General features: G+C 36.3%; 1 protein-coding gene across 1 annotated transcript in view; it reads right to left on the reverse strand.

The window, feature by feature from the left end:
* Positions 1–911: 911 nt before the first annotated feature.
* VPS36 (vacuolar protein sorting 36 homolog) overlaps positions 912–20,094 on the reverse strand; it is a 19,342-nt gene continuing 159 nt past the window's right edge. Inside the window, exons 2-15 of the mRNA XM_026864139.1 lie at positions 19,960–20,007; positions 18,864–18,932; positions 15,315–15,385; positions 13,920–14,034; positions 12,358–12,447; positions 10,959–11,045; positions 7,713–7,745; positions 7,525–7,602; positions 6,984–7,118; positions 6,019–6,084; positions 5,409–5,473; positions 4,872–4,956; positions 2,333–2,409; positions 912–2,249 (exon numbers count right to left, since the gene is read on the reverse strand). Coding sequence (XP_026719940.1) covers positions 2,156–2,249; positions 2,333–2,409; positions 4,872–4,956; positions 5,409–5,473; positions 6,019–6,084; positions 6,984–7,118; positions 7,525–7,602; positions 7,713–7,745; positions 10,959–11,045; positions 12,358–12,447; positions 13,920–14,034; positions 15,315–15,385; positions 18,864–18,932; positions 19,960–20,007 — 1,113 coding nt within the window. The 3' untranslated portion in view covers positions 912–2,155. The remainder of the gene's footprint in view (positions 2,250–2,332; positions 2,410–4,871; positions 4,957–5,408; positions 5,474–6,018; positions 6,085–6,983; positions 7,119–7,524; positions 7,603–7,712; positions 7,746–10,958; positions 11,046–12,357; positions 12,448–13,919; positions 14,035–15,314; positions 15,386–18,863; positions 18,933–19,959; positions 20,008–20,094) is intronic.

A 20,094-nucleotide genomic window follows, 5' to 3' on the forward strand; every position in this document is an offset into this window, starting at 1 on the left:
TTTGATGTGTAAAGATTTTAAAGCTGCCCAAAACATTTAGGAAGAAAAAAAGACAACAGAACAGTCTATTTAAGAAAATCTTTTCATTTTTATTAGTTTCTAGTAGTCATCTTCTCATGTGCATGTTTAAATTCTAAACCAGCTATACAGTTTACCCTACAGATTTCTTCCCTGTAGATTAAAAACAAAAGTCAAGGGAAAATCTTGGGAAAGAAAAGCTTGAGAAGGTGCCATCATTCTAAATAGGCTGTACTGTTATTGCTTAATTAAGATAATGAAATACCCAGGGGGCTGGAGCAACGGAGGCTGGGAGTTTCCACTTGGCATTTCCTTTCTGTTTTTCTTCTTTCTGCAGAAGACATGCCCCCTTGTGGGGAGAGGTTCAGGCCCATAAACCACTGGTCTCCCTTGACAGGTTTGGGTATCAGGCAAAAGAAACAGCTGTCACAAAACAGCTTTTTGCTTCTGAATTTCTCACTTTTCAGTCCCTCCTTAGATGCATGATGCTTAGCATAACTCACACAGATCTCTTCTGTGGGTTGTGAGGAGGATAAAGAAAAGCAGCAAGCTGTAAGGCTCCTGATAGATGATACTAGATGGTTAACACAGTAAGAATAGTGTGGAACCAGCTCCTTCAGCTGTGTCAAATACTTTAGTTTTAGCACCTTCGTGAAACAGAGGAAAACTGCCCTAAAGAAAGCACTGCATAAAAGTTTGCTCATGACAAGGATAAGAGGACATAACTCCCTGGGATCTAAGTGAGCATCCTATGAAGCAAACCCATCATCACTGTAGGGATCTCTGCACTGAACTCCTTATTGACAGGCTCTTAACCCTTGTTTAAGCTACGGTAACATTGAAATAGTTCTGAAAACATATTCAGGCTCTTAAAAGCCACCTTCTCCTTTTTCGTAATGTCAATTTGGCCATTACAATCACAATGCAGTTACTTATATGTTATCCTTGCCCATACCTTGAAGGAGTTTTGTTATTTATTAAAACTGATTACTTCAAAATGCCAAAAATTTAAGTGATGTGGATCATAAACATCCACTTACCATTATTACTATGACAACAGATCTTCAAGTAATGTAACAACTCCACTGGAGTTATGAAAACTGAGACTATCAAATTGCATTCAGTGTGAACATAGGGTGAGGAATACCAAACAAAATGATACCTCATGACTATTAAACACAAGGGTGATAGTCTTCTTCTTCCCTTCAATACTGAAAGCATATTAATTTTTGCATATGAGATATAAGCAAATGAACTGTCTCTCCAAAACAGGTAACAGGCCGATGAAACAAACAAATGATCTTTCATTAGAAGTACATGACAAAACCCAAGCATATTAAAGCACAGAGTCTGGTGGAGTGACAGGAGGCTGCTACTCCACTCTCTATGTCAAGCAAGGACAGAGAAAGGGCACCCAAAGTGCAATGTAATGAGACAGGAAGGAAGATGGCAAGGAAAGAGAAGGGAGGAAGTTGGTGCTAACAATGCTTCTATCTGAGATATTTGCATAAGACATGACAAAATAAACAGTGTTTTTTCTAGATTCAGATAACATATGTTAAATCTCTCCTGCAGCAGGTTCATTCTGTTTCAAAGTACAAGAACCCCATGATCGTCTCTTAGAAAACTGTTCATCACTTCAGGGAGAAGGGTTTATTCTACACTGGTTTGTTCCTTATACCTCAGTACACACCAAAGCAATTTTTCTTATCACTACGGATACATCTGTCTGCTTTGTTGCTCTAGACATAAACAAACTGGAGTATGCAGTAACCTGTCTTCTGGGTGCCAACCCTCATGGCAGACTACAGGGATATTCTCTCCACTTTCATTTGTGTGGAATCTTCATCTGATTTCTGTTGAAATGAGAAACTACAGAGCACATCAAATAAAAATTGAAACTTGAGTCAGCCAGCGTGAGACAATTAACATGCTTCTGACTTAGTAATTCCTATTTCCTTTCAGTTCCACGTAAGAGGAGTCAGCACTTGAAATACCTGAGAACTGTAAAGCATTGCAATGTTCATCACTCTTGCAGTTGACTAACAGAATAAAAAATTTGAAGTCAATTGTTGGAAGGGTTCTGCCCTCTGCTCTCTTGTTCAACTGTTACATAACAAATTGTATACAAAATACATTAGCTTTGTGTCATAAACAAATTTGGGTAGAATCTCAAGCCTTCCACTGAATCATCTCTGCAAAGATGGCCCATCTTTTCAGCAAGAAGCAGCCTAGAGAAAGCAAAAGAAGACATGCTCTATTACTTGAGGACAACACAATAACAAAGATATTGAACACAGCAATTATTACTTACCTTTCTTTGGCTAAGAGAACAGACATCCCCACCAGCTTAGCAAACTCATCAGCTGTGAGAGAACCCTTTTCAGATACCTGTCAAAAACCAAATACACAAATAAACAAACCATGGCATTAGAAGAACAATGAAGTACTCTCAGCTACGGAATCAGGTCTAGCCTTGTGAAATAATAAATTGGTAGCAAATACCCTGTGAAGACAACTAGTTTGTTTGTATTTTAAAAGGTGCAAATAATTATGAGTCTTTCCCCTTAAAAATACCTCTTCTGTGTCCTGGGAATATTGCCAAGTATAAAAAAGGAACGTAGCAAGAGTTAAATCTGTAAAAAAATCACATGGTACCCTTTTTCTTTGGATTTTTTTAAAAGATGCTGTGGGACAAAATGGGCCAAAAAATTAGAACAGCTCAGACAGCAGTATGCTGTCACAAGCAGTATTTACACAGCCCAATGATACTAAGAGATTCTATAAACAGTGAAGCCTAATCGAGGAAATAAAAGACCTGTTCAGGGCAGGTCATCAATTTAGAAATTAAATCATCTCAGATGGAAGTGGAGAATTTGAATTTATTGGGACTTAAAATATCCCCGCTGCCTATAGAAAAATCCCCACCCTATATTGCAGCATAGTAGAGAGATCAATAAAAGCCACAATCACCTTTCAATTGACAAAAAAAGATAGGTTCAGTCTTGGGACTCAAAACTTTGGCCCCATTGTCTCAATGACGCTAGTTAGTACAAGCTAAAATAAAACCTTCTCACACAGGTTGGACATTTGGATGTTTAAAATATCAGATATGAAGTCTAAACTTATTACTGCATTGAATTTTCCAGATAAATAAGTTTTATCATCCTAAGCGTTATTAATTCTTCTATTTCTCCATCACTTCAGATTCAAGCAAATGTGTAAATCCAGATGCAGTTGCCATTTCCTGCTTCCCACATAACTGGGTGGGGAGGGGTCTGTTATGCATCATTCTCAGCTGCAGTCTTTTTACAGAAACTCAGATTAACTTAGTTCTAACTTGAAGATAAGTGATCAAATCTGAGTAATGGAAGTCAGCTATACAGTCTAATATGCATACGGGTGATTAATTATCTTTCCCTCCCAAACCACTCCTCTCATCAAGGGTGACTTTGGGTTCCTTTGACTTCCATGTCATTTCCCGTCTTCATCAGCCCTTCAAAACCACATCTCTGCCCTGTTTGAAATTCTGTGACTTCCTTTCACTTCTTCTCAGAAGTCTCATGTTACTGTACATTATACATTAAGTACAGGGTGCTTTTGGCCTCAAGTCTGATCTCACCTTCCCTTTCCCTTATGGGCTAGCCTTCTTCATTCAAAGCCTCCCTCTTACATTTTTCTATGGAGTCAAAGTCTCATATTACAAAAATAAAAGAAAAAAGGCATTTTGGTAATAAATCCACTATCTGTTGCTTTTTGCAGTTGACCTGATTTGTTATCAAGAAAAGGTTTTTCCTTTCTTCTCAAAGAGATAAGCACTCTTACTGAAGGCAACAAATTAATTAGAAACCAAAAATTATCAGGAAAAAAGGTAAAACGGACTACGTATTTTTCTGTAAATATAAGAAAATAAACTGAAAAGATTAACATATATTGAAATATTTAAGTATTTTAGTTCTGACAGTTTAGGCTGGAATCTTTTAGACAGCTATATACATTTATCTAAAAATCTTTTTGATGAAAGAAAGCTATGTGGTAACAATCATGTAAAGTGCACTGAAGAGTCTAACCCATGGATCTCTAACTCATGTGAGGTGTCTGGGGTAGCTCTACTTTTTCTTGACTGTCCAAGTCAAAGTCCTCTTTGACTCTGATGTTTAACTTTGGATACACTGAATCAGCTTTATGAAAAACAAAAAGTACATCCCACTGAAAAAGACACAGGAAAATTCATCAAATACTGGGATAGCAGGAGTTTAAAGAGTCCAGAGGTAGCAAGACCATGAAGGTTTACCACACTGAGCAATTTATACTTTTTTTTTTCCTGATGAAGCTAGCTTAATTCTATACACACTGCTTTCCAACTGAACACACCTCATGGCAGCAATCTGCGTACAAGATGCAAGATGTTACACATACAATGTGCTATTTTATGAAATAAACCCAAACCAAACAACCATCTATATCAACATTTAAAAGCTACTTTCACTGCCTTCAAGCACAACGTGTACAGTGTGTGAAGTCCACTTCTGTTAAATTAAGTGCTTAATACATGCCATGAATTTCATCCTACAGCGCAAAAGGTTTGGAAGAAGGTTGAAGGTTAATGAAGTTTGAAAAGAGATGGAAAAGTGATTTATTCCTTAAGGAGAAAGCAATGACTACAATTATTGCCTGCACAGCACTTTGAAGATGAAAAGTGCTATTTAAGTATTACTGTTAGAAGATTTGGAAGTGGAATATTTTGTATTTCAAAACTTCAAAAGGAAATCCTGTACCTCAAGTTTTTATACCTAATGTGTTTAAATTTCCACAGCACAGTCAGAACACTGAAGGAAATGAAGTACACTTACTGTCTCTAAAGCAGAAGCTACCATTTCCTCTTCATTATGAGACTGGAGTTCAATCACCATCACACCACTGTCAAATATCCGTAGCCTAAAATCAAAAGAAAGAGTCAAAGTAACTAAAAACCCTGTGCACATCACCTATGGTCACATTTCTAATGCATCCACACTTATAACCACATTACAAAAGGAAAAAAAAAAATGCTCTGCGAGATGAACCTAACGTTAAAAGCATCTTCAAAATCTGAAGAGACTGAAAAGAGCAGGGCATAAGTCTGTGCTTAGTTAAACACTTTTCCCAGTCTGAAGAAACTCTATTGGAAGTGAAAATAATATTGTCTTCCTAGCAAAGTGAACCATGGTTAAAAATTCATATTTTAATGTAGAGTGGATGTTGGTGCATACAGCAACACCCTTTAACCAAAGGATGACTCCATTTAAAAAACCAAAAACATCTACTGCAGGTAAAATATTAAGTCATCCAAGCACCATGGTCTGACTTGCGAGTGCCATGTTTTATAAAAACATCTGTAAAGGTCTTACCTGAGTGGTAATTTCAGTGACTCCAGCATCTTACAAGCATTTACTAAATCTTCTGGTGACAGCAACTATTAAAATAGTAAAACATATTTATTCACAGCTTATATTTCAAGTATACAGCATAACACCAAAACAGTTTTAGTAACTACAGCTATAAAATACAACAGCCTGCAAAATATTGTTAATTTTCTTCCTTGCTATTGTGCCATCTATTTTCTTGGCTTCTATGTTTTCTGTTCCTTTACTATGCATTCTATAATACTTTTTGCCTTGTTTACCGAAAGAATTTATGTATTTTTTAAAAAAACACATTCACCATTCTTTAGTATTGTGTATCCTTTCAGTTTCCTTTCCAGATAAGAATGGATTTTCCCTTTTGTATGGCATCATAAAAAGCAGCATACATAATGACAACTCACAGAAGATACATAAACGTTACATGAAGAAGGAGAAAAGAAAAAGGTAAAAGCCCTAACTTTAATAAAGGGTTGATCACCTCATGCGCTTGGACAGGTAGGGTGAGCAATTGGTAGGGAACATTTTTACCCTTTTTTTTCATTACCTTATCAATGAAGTACATTTTATAAAATACTTAATAAAACCAATTTCTCACCTCTAATCCTCGGGCGCGATTTACCAGACAGTACACTTCTGTGAGTGACATGATCCCTCCTCGCTCCTGTGTTAAGCACAAGACTGGTAAGAGAAATAGCATTAATCTAGTAAACACGGTATCTCAACTTGCACTTGACCAATTAAACAAGTAAAACAGAGGAGCTAAATGATGAGCTTTAAGTAAAAAAACTACCCAGGCAATACCACATATTTCTAGCATGAGAGGGAAGTTGTATTATATCTTTCTCTAATCATTGTGAAATGCAGAACACTGATACTACATCCAAGGACTCTGAATTACTTTGATTTTAAAGCGGAGAATACACCACAGGAACAAGGAATTTGAATATACTAAATTTAGCAATCAATTTACCATTTTTACTTTTCAGACACACTCCATTTTCCATTCCAATCATAGTAGGTAGCATGCAGCTTTCACAAAAATATTGTAATATAAGGCTATGTGTCTACTAGGAAAGCACATGTAAGTTGCAACATGAGATCTAACTTTTTGGTGAGAATCCTGAATTCTTTAATAGCTTCAGATAAATGTAAATATGAGATACAACTAAGGTGGGTTATCTATGTAATAACTCTATGCTATATTTACCAAATATATAATTTTTAAGCAGCTTAAAGACTGACTACTTATATTTTCAAAGTCAGTGCTGTTTCACTTTTTCTTTAAAAAATAATATTCTGCAGCAAAGGATAAATAAAGGGCTGTTCAAATAGAAAAAAGACTGCTAGTATGATTTTTCTAAATATCACTGATATCTCACAAATTAGAAGTTGAGATGCCATTACTCCAATGTAAAATTCTTACTTATATTTAACACTGAATATGAGGCTGTGCTGCTAAATCTGAGACTTTAAAAAGAGGCACAGTACTACAGCCAAAACACATTTACCTCAAAATTCAGCAACACACAGAAAATGCAGGTGCAAAATTAGGTACTTTACCTCTAATGGTGTCTGCAGTATTCCAGCGAGTTGCTTTGCCAGTTGCATGTGGTAATGTGTACCAGATCCGTAGGTTTCCCTAGTAACTGGATTAGCTATGCCCATACTTAGGAGATAAGACTTGAACCTAATAGTCTAAACAAATAAATAAATAAATTTAAAAGTACATCAGCTAGTGAATGATTCTGGGGTTTAAAAGTCTTTAATTACTGTAAGACAGTTTTGGTGAATAAATCCATTCAGTTTGCTACCAATAACGTAAATTAACTAGTGAAGAGAAGGCAAGACTTAATACAATTTAATTTTGACATGTATGAGGTCAAAATACAAAAATTTACACAAAAGCAGTAAAATCTTTGCTTTTAAGACAGGGTCAAAAGAAAAGCTAACCCTAAATAAGTCACTTTTAATCTATGTAGAATTAAAACACAAAAAAACCCAACCATGAAGTGTTCTTTATTAACATTACATGTATTAAACAGATAGGTTTTTCCTTTTCATAGGAACGTTTCTGTTGACTTTAAAAACAGAATTCATTTACCTCATCCTCAGTGATGTCACCTTGTTTTTCTTTAATCTTATTAGCTATTGACTTAGATAACTCCACCATTTCCTTAGCCTATCAAGAAAGACACAAAGATAAGTCAACTTTCAGCTCAACAGAGAAAAATATGCTTAAAACTAAGAAAATAAGTGTAAGTCTACTTGGATAAGTGACACATGCCATACCTTCTCCATCAGTTTGCTAAGATCCTCAAAAGCCTGAAATCAAAAGCAAACATTGTAGATCAGTATAATTAGAGCCTTTGGCTTCATGGATACAGTGAGCTGCCTCTGTTCACCTATCCAAGCTATGTAAAAGCGGCTATCCCTTCAGACTAGTATGCTACAGTGAGATATTATATATACTTGGTTGATATATCTATTTTATGTCAGGCCTTAAAATTATACAATCCATAAACAACAAAGAATGAAGAAAACAATCACACACTTTAGTATGTGAACACTAATTCAATATGATTTATGAAGTCCACATGATAGGAAGGAACAATGAGATACTGAGGCCCAGAAAAGATTAAACTGTCCAAGTTTATTATGCTCTCCTAAAAGATGGGGGAAGGTTTCTTGGTGGTGATGGTAGGTTTTCTTCCAACATTTAACCCTCACTAAAGTTCTATTGTTTCTGAACAGCAGCAAGCCAGCTGTAAAGCTACAAAAGTACTCCTCCTGACAAAATAATTTTACTATAACCAGTAGATGTGACAAAGTTAGTAAGAAACGGCACTGCAAATAACAAGAAAGAGGGTATATGCTTTCACATGAATATGTAACTGAAGAGACAAAAACCTCCATTTAACTGAAGAGACAGTCCACTTAAAACCTTCTTTTAAGTATTGCATACATAGGAACAGTGGCACTACCATAATAAACAAAAAAAACCCAGTTAAAAAATGAATGAAATAAGGTGTAAAAGACAAATTATCAGATTTAAATAAATTAAAGCAAAATAAAAAGCACCCTCTGAAACTCTAGTTGTTGGACCTAAAAACCAAAATACTTGCTAGTGCAAGGAAAAAAATTATTCATACAAAACTATTTTTTTCTAGTCTAAGAAACCTTGTTTCCACAAAAAAAAAATAATAAACTGTACATCCATCATAGGACCACAAACAATTCTATCAAGACTGTTAAGCTTAGTGAACTGCTACGTTCTCAAATACAATTCTACAACAACCCACAAAGGGCATTTTTAGGTTTAAATAAAACTTTTTAAAAAGCTGAAGGTATACTGAAATTCAAAAGTTTTAGTAATGATAACCAACTAGCATTAAAAAAAAAATTTTAAATGTTTGCAACTACATTAAAAAGCAACTCTTCTTTCTCCCATCCTCAGCAACACATATTCAACCTTCTCAATCCACTTCTCTCAAACATATGACATGTCCAGATGGTCAGCCTTTTCAGACAGCCTTTTTTTGAACAGATATGAGAAAAATTCCTGAACCTTTTCAGCTAAAGTTTGCCTGATGGCAGCACCCAATCCCTCCAGCTACAAGTAAAGAAGGCTGTTCAGTTAGCATGTCAAATGCTGAGAGGTACAGCTTGCCTACAGCTTCTGGCCATTGCTTCTATGTGATTCCTAGCTTATTCTGACTAACCCCCTACTAGAAAGACACATTTTAGCAGAATCTGCACAGGAAGACCCAATTGCTCCCACCTACATCTAGGCACCTTACATAGAAGCTTATTGGTCTGAGATTCAACATGCCAAGAAGAGAAAGAGATGCCTCCAGGAAAGAACAAGGTTTGCTTTTCATCTGAATCCTTCCTAACCGTGCCTGTGTTTCTCCACTAACTAGAGAAGTCTAGCCTCTTAACACTTGGTACCTAAATTAGGTATCCAAAATTAAATGGACAAAGCTAGGTCCAAGGGAAGAAAAGAAAATATACCACCGTATAACAATAATATACCACTATCGGAACAAGAGCTCCTCTTTGGAATATTTCTTTCTCCTTCCTTATCTGCCAAATCAGTAATTTACAATAGATTTCCCAATCTCTAGTGTAAATCAAAGTCCTTCTACTGTACTTGTATATGATATCAACAAAACGTTTTCTAACAAGGCTTTTCCCAGTTTATTTCTAATCTCTATAACCTGCATGAAAACATCATTCATCAAAAGAACCCTTGATTTAGCTAAATAAACAGCATTCTGAGTCTAACTCCTCCTCTGCTTGACTCACGGAGGGCATGCCTGGAAACAAAGGGGAATGTGCACACACCTAACAGGAACTTCCTCAGATAAACAAAAGGCTAAAGAACTGGATTCTTATCAGCAGTGAACAGCAGATGCAGGAAGCCTTTTCCTGGAAGCCAGAGCACTATTTTTTAAATTAAGTCATTTATAACATTTAAAGCTGGAGGAAGGCAGGATTTTACAAGTCATGGTTTTCCTCCGTTCATACAACATGTATAAATGGCTTTCTTTCACTCTCTGACAAAGCTACTAAGGGAAAAAATAACCAGACAATACCTTTTGAACTATGTACACATGTATGTAATCACAATACTTTTTGAACTACAAGCAGAACTTCATTCATTATGTTCCTCATAAACAGAAAGTATCTGGTATCTGAAACAACGTGCAGCTTGCAAAGGTACTATAATTTTCTTATGTATCAGAGCAGTGAATGTCTTTTTTATTGTGGCACGATGAATTGCATAAAGCTTTGCCACAAGAACAAATCTGTTGCATGTAGTTCATCAGTACTTCTGTGTAAATCTCTACTACCAAGAGAGAACCAGACTATTTTTCACGCTATTGCTCCCAGGTACTTAATGAAGAAATTAACCGTCTCTGTTGTCCATCAGTATGGATATATGGAATTCAACTATTGTGCTTTTCTGGGGAAAAGGATTGTCTCTAGCCCAGGTATTTTGCAAAGATACTTCTAACATCTTGCCAATACCTGGACTGCAGAACATTTTACTGTAATTATAAGCCTAAATCTAACATGAGTATTATAAGATGAAAACCTAACTTCACCAGAATTATGTGCAGACACTTAGATCAGTGTATTCTTTTTACTATATATTAAATTTTCAATTGAAACCAAAATTAGCTGTAAAAAAAAGGAAAAAAACCCAACTTGTGACAGTTTCTCTCTGCTTATGCCTTTGTGTTCTGTTTCCCTTGATGAAAAGCTGCTGAACTCAGATTTCTAATTCTACCAAAATTGATTCTGTAAATACACACCATTAGTTTCAGAGAACAGTCTTCTTGAAAGGAACTGTTTAGAGGAAGTACCTTTACATATACTGAAAAGCCAGTTAAACAAAGTAAATAACTGTAAATTACATACTCTTAATCAGTTCAGACTTCTCAACAAAACCAAGCTGCCCCTTAAAGAAAGCGTGAATGAACAGAAATGGCTCAGACAGGTGGTTGACCTTGAAACTTTAGTAGTATTTACCTCGGAAATGTTTTTGTCAGTCTCTTTTCTTTTTTCCTCTAACTTCCTTTCGATCCCTACAATTCCTACAGCCCTTATTCTTCCTGCCTGCAAAAGAAAATAATGAAAGGAATCAAAATAGGAAATGCTAAGTTTTCTCATCCGCTGCACCGTGAAAAACCTTAACATTGGAAGACAGGAAACATTCCCCCAAAGAGCTGATACCATACATACAATATTTCATATATTTTTTGAAAGTATTTTTTAAACCAGTGTAAAAAAATAAACATTAAGTGTAAAGCATGTGGGAATTTGTTGTAGTAGACAGATAATAAAATAATTATACTGACGCTATTAATATGAAGATGCTTAATGGCCTGATCCAGTCTGAGCATTCCAGCTCATCTTAATTAAAGCCTTCCAAAGTCCATGTGAACATCTATACTAGAACTCTGGAAATGGTGAGTGTATCTGAACATGATTACCTCAAGTAATCTAGCCTGAATAAATATAGCCTCAGAAACACAATGCTAAGTGCAGTCTTATTTACCCTGCTGAGAAGTATGAGAATGGAGGTGATGGCGAACCCTCAAATCTCTGACTGCAAAGCTTAGCACTGGTGTTAATTATTTCCTATGATTTAAGAATAAGGAGGTAAGACATTTTCATCAAGTAACTCTTGAGGCTTCAGGACTCCCCCTTAGTCCAAATACAACAATGTTTATAGATAATACATTTACAAAGGAGGACATATCTGATTTGATGTTTAACAATCTTCAAATCATCCTATTTCATTCATATAATACTGTATGTTCAATATATTAATATATTCAACATATTTGTATACATAAAAATCTACATGTTTGTCAGAGTTTATAACCTAGAAGTATGCACACAGATAAAGTCAGTAATCTGACATATGACAAAGAGATACTCCATAACAACTCCACAACAACCTCCATTTAGAATATACATTTAAATCAAACATATATAGGTTCCAAAGAGTTATATAAAAGTTGCATAGTATATATTTGACTTCCAGACATAAAAAATGAAACAGAAATCACAATTAAGAACAAAAGTCTTTCAGGTTCATTAGATCTCTCATGTTGAATAAAATTATATGCAAATATATATAATTTTTGCATAATAGTGTGTCTGTGTCTGACTATATAAATAACACGGAGCTCATTATCAAGTCTAAACCCACTCAATGAAGAGGCCACAGTGCTCTGTACTGGGTGAAAACTACAAAGGAGAAATGCATTTATGCCAGTGAAGAAACAGGCAAAGTAAAGCTGAGTTCCCCCATGTACCCATAGTGTTCGTTAGAGAGGCATGCCAGATGCAGTATATGGGGGCAGCAAGAAGTGGAAACAAGACATTACATACAGATTCTGCTCAGAAACTCTGCACATACCTGTGGATCCTTGTTAACTTGAATAGTCTGACCAGTAGGCATGTTCTCCCATCTCCTTTGTGTGATTTCTTCTGATAATCGTCTATAGAACTGCAAACATTAAAGGTGACAACAAACATTTCATAAACTCTGCAGAGTACCTCTTGGTATTTTTAGCATCTTGGTGGTAGATGAAAAAAGCTTCACTGTAAAGACAAAACATGGTAATATCTACACATCCACATGGTAACATCTACACATCCACAGTATAACATTCATCATCTGGAAATTCTTAATGCTCAGTCTTCAGAAATATACACACTAGAAGAGGAGCTATGTAGTTACTATTTAAATTTGCATGAGTACTTCTATCATAAACCATTTTTTTCAGATATTCAAAATGTTCCCAAACATGCTAAAGTAAAAACGTTGAGGTTTGCTCAAAAGCATGCTTTTAAAAGGAAGGAAACGAACAATCCAATTACTCTTGAGCTGTTAATTAACAATATAAAGACAAACACATAGATCAATTGCACTTATTTACTGTCAATACCAGAACGTGGCATTAGTTAATTAGTTAACAGTAGGTGTATTCCACTGATCAAAATCCAGAGAGAAAATCTACTCCATTCTTATGGCTGTTCAGAGTTCACAAGCATTGTGAAGTCATAAAGAAAATATCTGGAGTGTAATTGATATGCCCAATAATGAATAAGCATAGTAACTTTGATTTTCAGATGTGAACATTCAAATAATTAAGGTTATGGTTAGGCAAAACAACTGCAACAACTTGGCATAAATCTACACTCACTCTAAGATGAAAACTGCTCATAAAGAAATGAAAGTGAGTCTGATCAAGCACATCATTTATAAGTCTTATATAACTAATTCAAGTTGAAAAATCTGATTTTCTGCAGTGAATAGATACAGCTTTTTTCGTTGTTCAAATATAAAGTTCTCAGTCTCTTTAAGTGAGAGTCTTATACTATGAAATTTCTTTACAGAGTGCAATTTCTTTGGTTTTTTTAGCATAGGCCTTCTTGTAAAATTTTTTTTTTTCAGAATGCTCAAAGCCGTTGACATTTGGTGTAGGTAAAAAACATAAAGATTTATAAAACATAAAATGAAACAAATCTCTGAAACAACAAAATGTGTTCAGCAATAACATGAGAGAGATGACTAAGGAATAAGTTGCTTGATTCCTGTTCAGTAGAGGGTTAGCTACAAAGAAATGTCTTCTACTCTGTTAAACATTTAACAGATTTCAGAGACGTCATTTTAGAAAATCCTGTGTTCAATTTAAAAGATTAAAAAAAAGGAAGTATAAGAATATATTAAAGTACTAAAATAAGGACAAAGCCTAGTAATGCCTCTTGACATTTTTGGAACTCCATTTGCATTATTTAACCAAAGAATAGAACCCTGAAAGCTCATAGTGTTTGTCTTCAAAAAGGATGTATTGAAAAAGCTCCACCTCAAAAGTAAACATGAAAAGATCATGGAAAATTATCCCTAACGCAGCAAGAGGAAGAAAAACACGTCCAAAGATCTGATGTGATGGGCTTGCATAGTACAAAACTTACCTCAATCTGCCCATGCTCTTTGAAAGAAAGTTTGACGTAGGAATATTTGCTGCTTTGGAATGGACCAGGCTCTTTGTTTGAAGAAGCAGGATGAAGATGAGCTACTATTTTGGCACTAAGAAAAAGTTAAAGTGAAGAGGCAGCTTTCTGTAATATCTAAAAAAAAATTATTTCTACAAAGCTAACCATTTAATCAAAATCTCTATTAACTTTATATCAACTAAGAGCTAAAGTACATTAAATAATGTTTTACATTTGTGCATCAATATTTAGGTATTTTCACTCTATATTATATTAGAGCTTGCATAAAAACTACTATAAATTCTAAAACAGCAACATCTCACAATTTTAAAATGTACCCATCATGATTTCCTTAAGAAATAAACATAATAAATGTTAATATTTCAAGCAATAATTTCTGAAAAAGCTTTTAGTTAAGATAAAAAAATAACAGTCAAGTAGTCATTTGATTTGGCTTTTGACTTTGAATAACTACTGCCAAAATACACTGTCTTTGTCACAGGAAAACAAAAGGTCTCAATATGATGTTTAATCTAAGCCACTTGTATATGTCACTTGCAAACACTGTATGTGTATTTGTCCAAAACCAACATTCAAAGGTACCATGCATGGAAATAAAAGTCTAAAATGACACCTATGACCAAAACAAACCTTGAGATAGCAGTATTTTAGAAACATAACAGACTGCTATCACAGCATGACTGCAAGTTTGCCATTCCCCTTTCATGGATTTTTACTCAGTTGACTTCTCCAGCAATAGTGAATTACCTGATTTTTCTTGATACTCCCAGCATATTATACCTTACCCATCTGACTGTAGGCTGCAAGCAGATGTCAACTACCTATGTATTTCTCCAGTTGATTTTTTTTTTCCTTGTGAAACTTCTTTATACTTATACTATACTGAATTCGTTTTTCAAGTGAGTGGAAACACTTGAGCTCCTTCTAACTGTCGCTAGCATTTCCAAGTTCAAAATCAATCACATGGTCATGGAAAGTTGTATAATACAGGATCTGGCAGAGTTTCTATCCTCAACCAGTTCTGCAGCACAAAAGACTAAAATTAGCTTTCAAGTTCAGATCCAGCAAAATCACTGTTGTAATTTATGACTAATCAAATGAAAATGGCAAACTGAACACATCCTTGTTTAGTAATTACAAGACAGTTATTTAACAAATCACATCAAACACTGCTTTGTCATGACTCTCTTACACGTTGGACCTCAAGTGAGGAAAGCAGGTCCTTGTAGCTGTCAATCTTGGAACATGGACTGCAAATGGAACCTACCATAAATTAACATATAATCTTGGGCACCTCACATAACATGCATAGGCAAACTAACCATCTGAAAAAGACAATGACTATCACCTTACCTTTTTCCTATCCCAGCTGCTTGCTCTTCAATAAAGACAATCTGAGACAGAGGTATAGCAATGCAGCACTCCTGGAATAATCAATGCAAACACAAGTGAAGTTAAAGCCATATCCTGACAATCCATTCTCTAAAACCAAGTGCAGTCTCTTTCCTCATTTCACAAAACATATGGATTTCCACGGGTGTTCCCTGACGCACTCCATATGAAATATGATGGTATTATAACAATAGAAACCATCTATTAAAGAAAAATATGAGTGGAAAACTTAATACAAAGTTGAAACTGATTTCTAGATTATCAAAAAAACCCAAACTTAAGTGTCAGTTGTTCAACTTTAGACACTTCAAGCTAGTTTCATAGAAGAACTCAGGAATTTAACAAATTTTAGTATCTAAATTCAAAATTTAAACACTAAAATTTCCACACTACTACATCTTATCCCTGTAGATGAACAATGCTCATAGGTTTTTAACATTTTTGCATTGATGTTGCTTTGAAAGCTAAAACAATATCCAAAACCACCAGTCTTGAGTGTTTGAACATTTGAAATACCAGACTATCCTCAGAGTGAAACAGGAATTTCTCCATGTATCCCACACCCAAGGACTTAATCCAGCAGTTGATGCATCTCCACACAAATTCACTGGACTGTGCTTTAGACAAAACAAAGCAGAGTAAAAATCAAGACTGTATCCATCTGTGGGAGACTAACCTACCCAGGCTAAATCCTTTCTACATGCATTTTAGACAGAAATTGCTCAAGGGAGCAATTCAAAGCATCTAATTAGGTACCTGGTCTTGTTTTAGTGAATATCCTTTAGTGAACACTGTCTTCCACACAATACCCCTGTGGCTGACACAGTCACCCAGAATACAAGAAACACAGGTTACACTCCCTCTTTGAACCTCTCTCTTCCATCTGCCACAAGGGTGCCCCTAACACCAGGGTACAATGAACACTGTTAGGGGGCCTTTTCAATCCCTTCTACCAGAATTTTTCATCTTTGCATGGAATAATTAAATACTCATGGAGATTAGGAAAGTATACATGCAGGAACTCTGACTAATCAGTAAATTTCTCATTGGGAAAAAGACATGGATTGTACTTCCTGTTCTAAAAATGCTTAATACAAGCTATTGAGATTTCATCTAGGGCTCCAGATTCTACAGCCATGACACAGAACAGTTACTGTTTGTAAAATCCCCACATAGCTTTAGACACTTTAAATATAGACAAAGCGATACTTCTGTTAAAAAAAGGTTTTGAAAATGACAAAAGAGTCCAACTATATATAGTATGTACACTGCCAAAATGACTGATTCATTTAGCTCACAGCCAGAAAGTTACGAACTTAGTAAGCACAAGGACTTAGAATCACCCCTTGTGAGAGAAGCAAGAGGAAAGGATACAAAAAGAAAGGTGTGTTAAAAATGTTGAAAGTTTATTTGGGTATTTTTTCCTAATGTCTCATGCTCACATTATGCATGATTTTACAATTTAAGATGTTCTAAAAATCTACCTATGTAACAAACTTAAAAGAATTTTTTTTCCCTTTGGAAATATCTGTTTTCTATACTGTTCAACTGCAGATGTATGTAACAACAGCAGTTGTAAAACACAGATGTCTGTTTTTGTAAAAAGGTTTGCTACATTAACCTAATGACAAGTGCTCCGTTTATTACTAAAGTTTGCTGACACAATGAAAGGGGACTCTCTTTACAAGTTTGTTCTAGGTAATCTTACTAAAGTTTCTAAGGCTGATGTTACGTCACCGTTGAGCTTAGCCAACAACTCACTATGAAAATGCAAAAGGCACTGTACTCCCCATGTTTCAGTCCGAACAGCTTGGAAAAGAATCAGCTTTATTTACTACACTAACAAAGTTACTTATATTGATATCCCCCTGATCAGAACTGGGTAATTTTTGCCAATCTCCTGGCCACATGTTTCTGTCCCTTCCGTTAATCAAGCCTGAAGCTTGTCAGAATCTTTGCTGAGTTAAATTAATGTGTTAAAATAAAACTCTTTTTCTTATTCTCCAAGGTTCTTCTCTGCTGATTTAACAAATTCAATGATCTTGGAAGAGTACAAGAAAGCATGTGGCCTAGGAGCAGGGGAAGAAGTCATGGGAAAGAGACAAATGTCATCCTTCTGTTGGGAAGGACAGAACACAGATATGGACATAAGACGTGATAAACCATGATGCTTAATGTTACTCCAAGCAAGCAGAAAGTCTAAGTAAGAAGATTAGAAGCAGTGCATATTGCAGTACATACCCACCTCTCAAGAAGAGGTGCTGATGAAGAAATAAAAAGTAATTAACACAGATATTTTAGCACAGCTAAATTATCTTATGCTGACTGTGCCAAAACCAAAGTTAATTTCTATAGAATAGCTCATGGTTTAGACAATCAGCCCCTGACTTGTTTAACAGTAACCCCACCCTGAGGACCAGCTCTCAAAACATTTTGAAAAATTTGTACTAAAAATAGTTCTGCTGTTCCTGCAAACAATCCCTAGAAAAACCCCATATTGTTTTGCCAAATTAATAACATCCTTGGTGACCTTACCTTTTGGTAGCTCTCTGTTTTGGAGCAAGAACATGCTATTTGGTAGGGAATGGCCTTTGGTTACAAGAGGTGCTTCACCTATCCTTATGCAAAGCTAGTCCAGTGGAATATAATAGGCCTTTGAAAAGTTGTCATTTGAACATGCTCTAAACTTTGGCTTCCAAGGCTAAATTTCTAAAAGATTGTGTCCAAAACAAGCATAATCCAACTTTGTTCTGAGGAGGACTTCTCCATCAATTGCAGCTGCAAAGTGGTGCACCTTGTCACAGTCTGTGCTTAGAGCTTCGTATGTGTTTGTAGTCTTTCCCTCCCATTTCTAGCCCACAATCTCAGGGTGTGGTTTGATGACAGGAAGCTTTCAGCAGCAATATCACTGCCACTTAACCCTTGAATTAATTCACCAGAGCAGTACAAATATTTTGGCTTACTGAAGGGGTGGTTCAGCACAAGAACATGCAGTTGGGACGGTAAAACCTGTACAAAATAATACTGCCACAAACACATTCTATTAGCAAATCATGGTCTGGGATTACATTCTGTGAGCAGATGACAGGGAAACTTGGGACTTGAAAACACAGTGAGGAAGAAAAGGTCTCACTAGACAAGGAGCATGGGAGAGGACTTCACATTATGATTTGCCTGACACATTCAACTTGCCTCAAAACCAACTGTTTTTAGTGCACGATACCAGACTCTTTTCTCCTCCATTTCTGTGCCACAGAAAAGGAAAATTCATATGATTCATTCTCATCCTTCCTCAACTTTGCATGATCATTTATTAAAGCAGAATTGGGTGAGAGAACATTCCTTGTACATAACTTTCCATTATGAGCGAAAAAATGGACTAAACTTGTAAGACGAAACACACACAAAAGAAAGGAAAATCTGTGTGCAGCCTTTTCACTGCAAGCTACCTTTTTTTTTATTATGGGATTTATAATGGAATGACATAAAAGAGACAAAAGTGGGACTTACATGATTCTTCTGATCCCTCCAGATTAGTCTGTGGGTACTAAGCAGTAATACTCCACTATCAAATTTCACCTAAACAGGAAAACATAAAACAGATCAATAACAAATTTAAGCAATAAATTGCATAAATACTGATCTTGGAAACATTACACATTACCATAACATAGCAATCAAATTCAACAAGCCAATATTTTGAGAATGCTTTCTTTTTTTCAGAAAACACAATAAATGGAGTTTAGGAAACAATGGAGAAAATTAGTATAAAAAGATTAGATGGATATACACAAACTTCCTTTTTCAACTGTATAAACTTTCCCCCAGGAAATCCTGAAGGATCCTCCCTCCATATGCTGTGCAAGATACACAGGCATTCCTAAATACCATGTTTTAAACTGGGCTATTGGCTGTAGAACACTATTTGCTGACAAGAAAGTAAAAGTTATGCAGAAACGCAAAGCAACCTAATAAGCAGATGCTACTAAGTCTGAAATCCTGTGGCCTATCACACAGGGGTACCACTCCTATCCATTCTATTGTTGAAAAGTTATCAGACAGCCATCAGTATTTGGAAAAATCTGTGTTAGCAAATTGGTCCCTACTTGTAAAACTGGGGGCACATTTTTGCAGCTTTTTAGGAGGACATGCACCTATTCTGGTGAGGAGAAATGAGATCAAGAGTTACTCCAGCCGTGTTGCAAACCAATAACTGAATAGGCTCAAGTGAGAGCTGGGAGCAAAAGAGCACCCTTCACGCCCAGAGCTAAAGAGCATTTTACAGCTACCAGGATGACTCGAGTGTGAATTGCATGGCACGGCCTGTACATGGCACCAAAGCCAAAGAGCACGGCCCGCTGCGCAGAGCAGCGCGGGGGAGCGCTTAGCCCCCGACACAAGAAGTGACAGCCCAAGCAGGGGACATCAAGTTTCATGCCAGTGACACCAGCTATACACGCCCAGTGGGGATGCCAACCCTCCCTCCATGCGGCACACACGGTCCAAGGCCTTTCTCGGTCCCACAAAGCCCAGATCTCCTCCCTGACAACCTCACAGAGTCAGACCCTGCCAGACCCCGGAGCAAAATGCACTCGTCCGCCCGCACCTCTGACTGATGCTGCACCTGCAGCCCACGCCCCTCCGTAGCCCTCCTCTCGCCCGATACCGCCCATAGTCACGTCCCCTGCCGCCTCCCTTGGCTCCGGCCCACGGCCGTGCCCTTTCCACCCTCCCCCAGCCC

The sequence above is a fragment of the Athene cunicularia genome (genome assembly GCF_003259725.1).
Source record: "Athene cunicularia isolate RWA chromosome 1 unlocalized genomic scaffold, athCun1 chr1_part1, whole genome shotgun sequence".
Classification (NCBI taxonomy): Eukaryota; Metazoa; Chordata; class Aves; order Strigiformes; family Strigidae; genus Athene; species Athene cunicularia.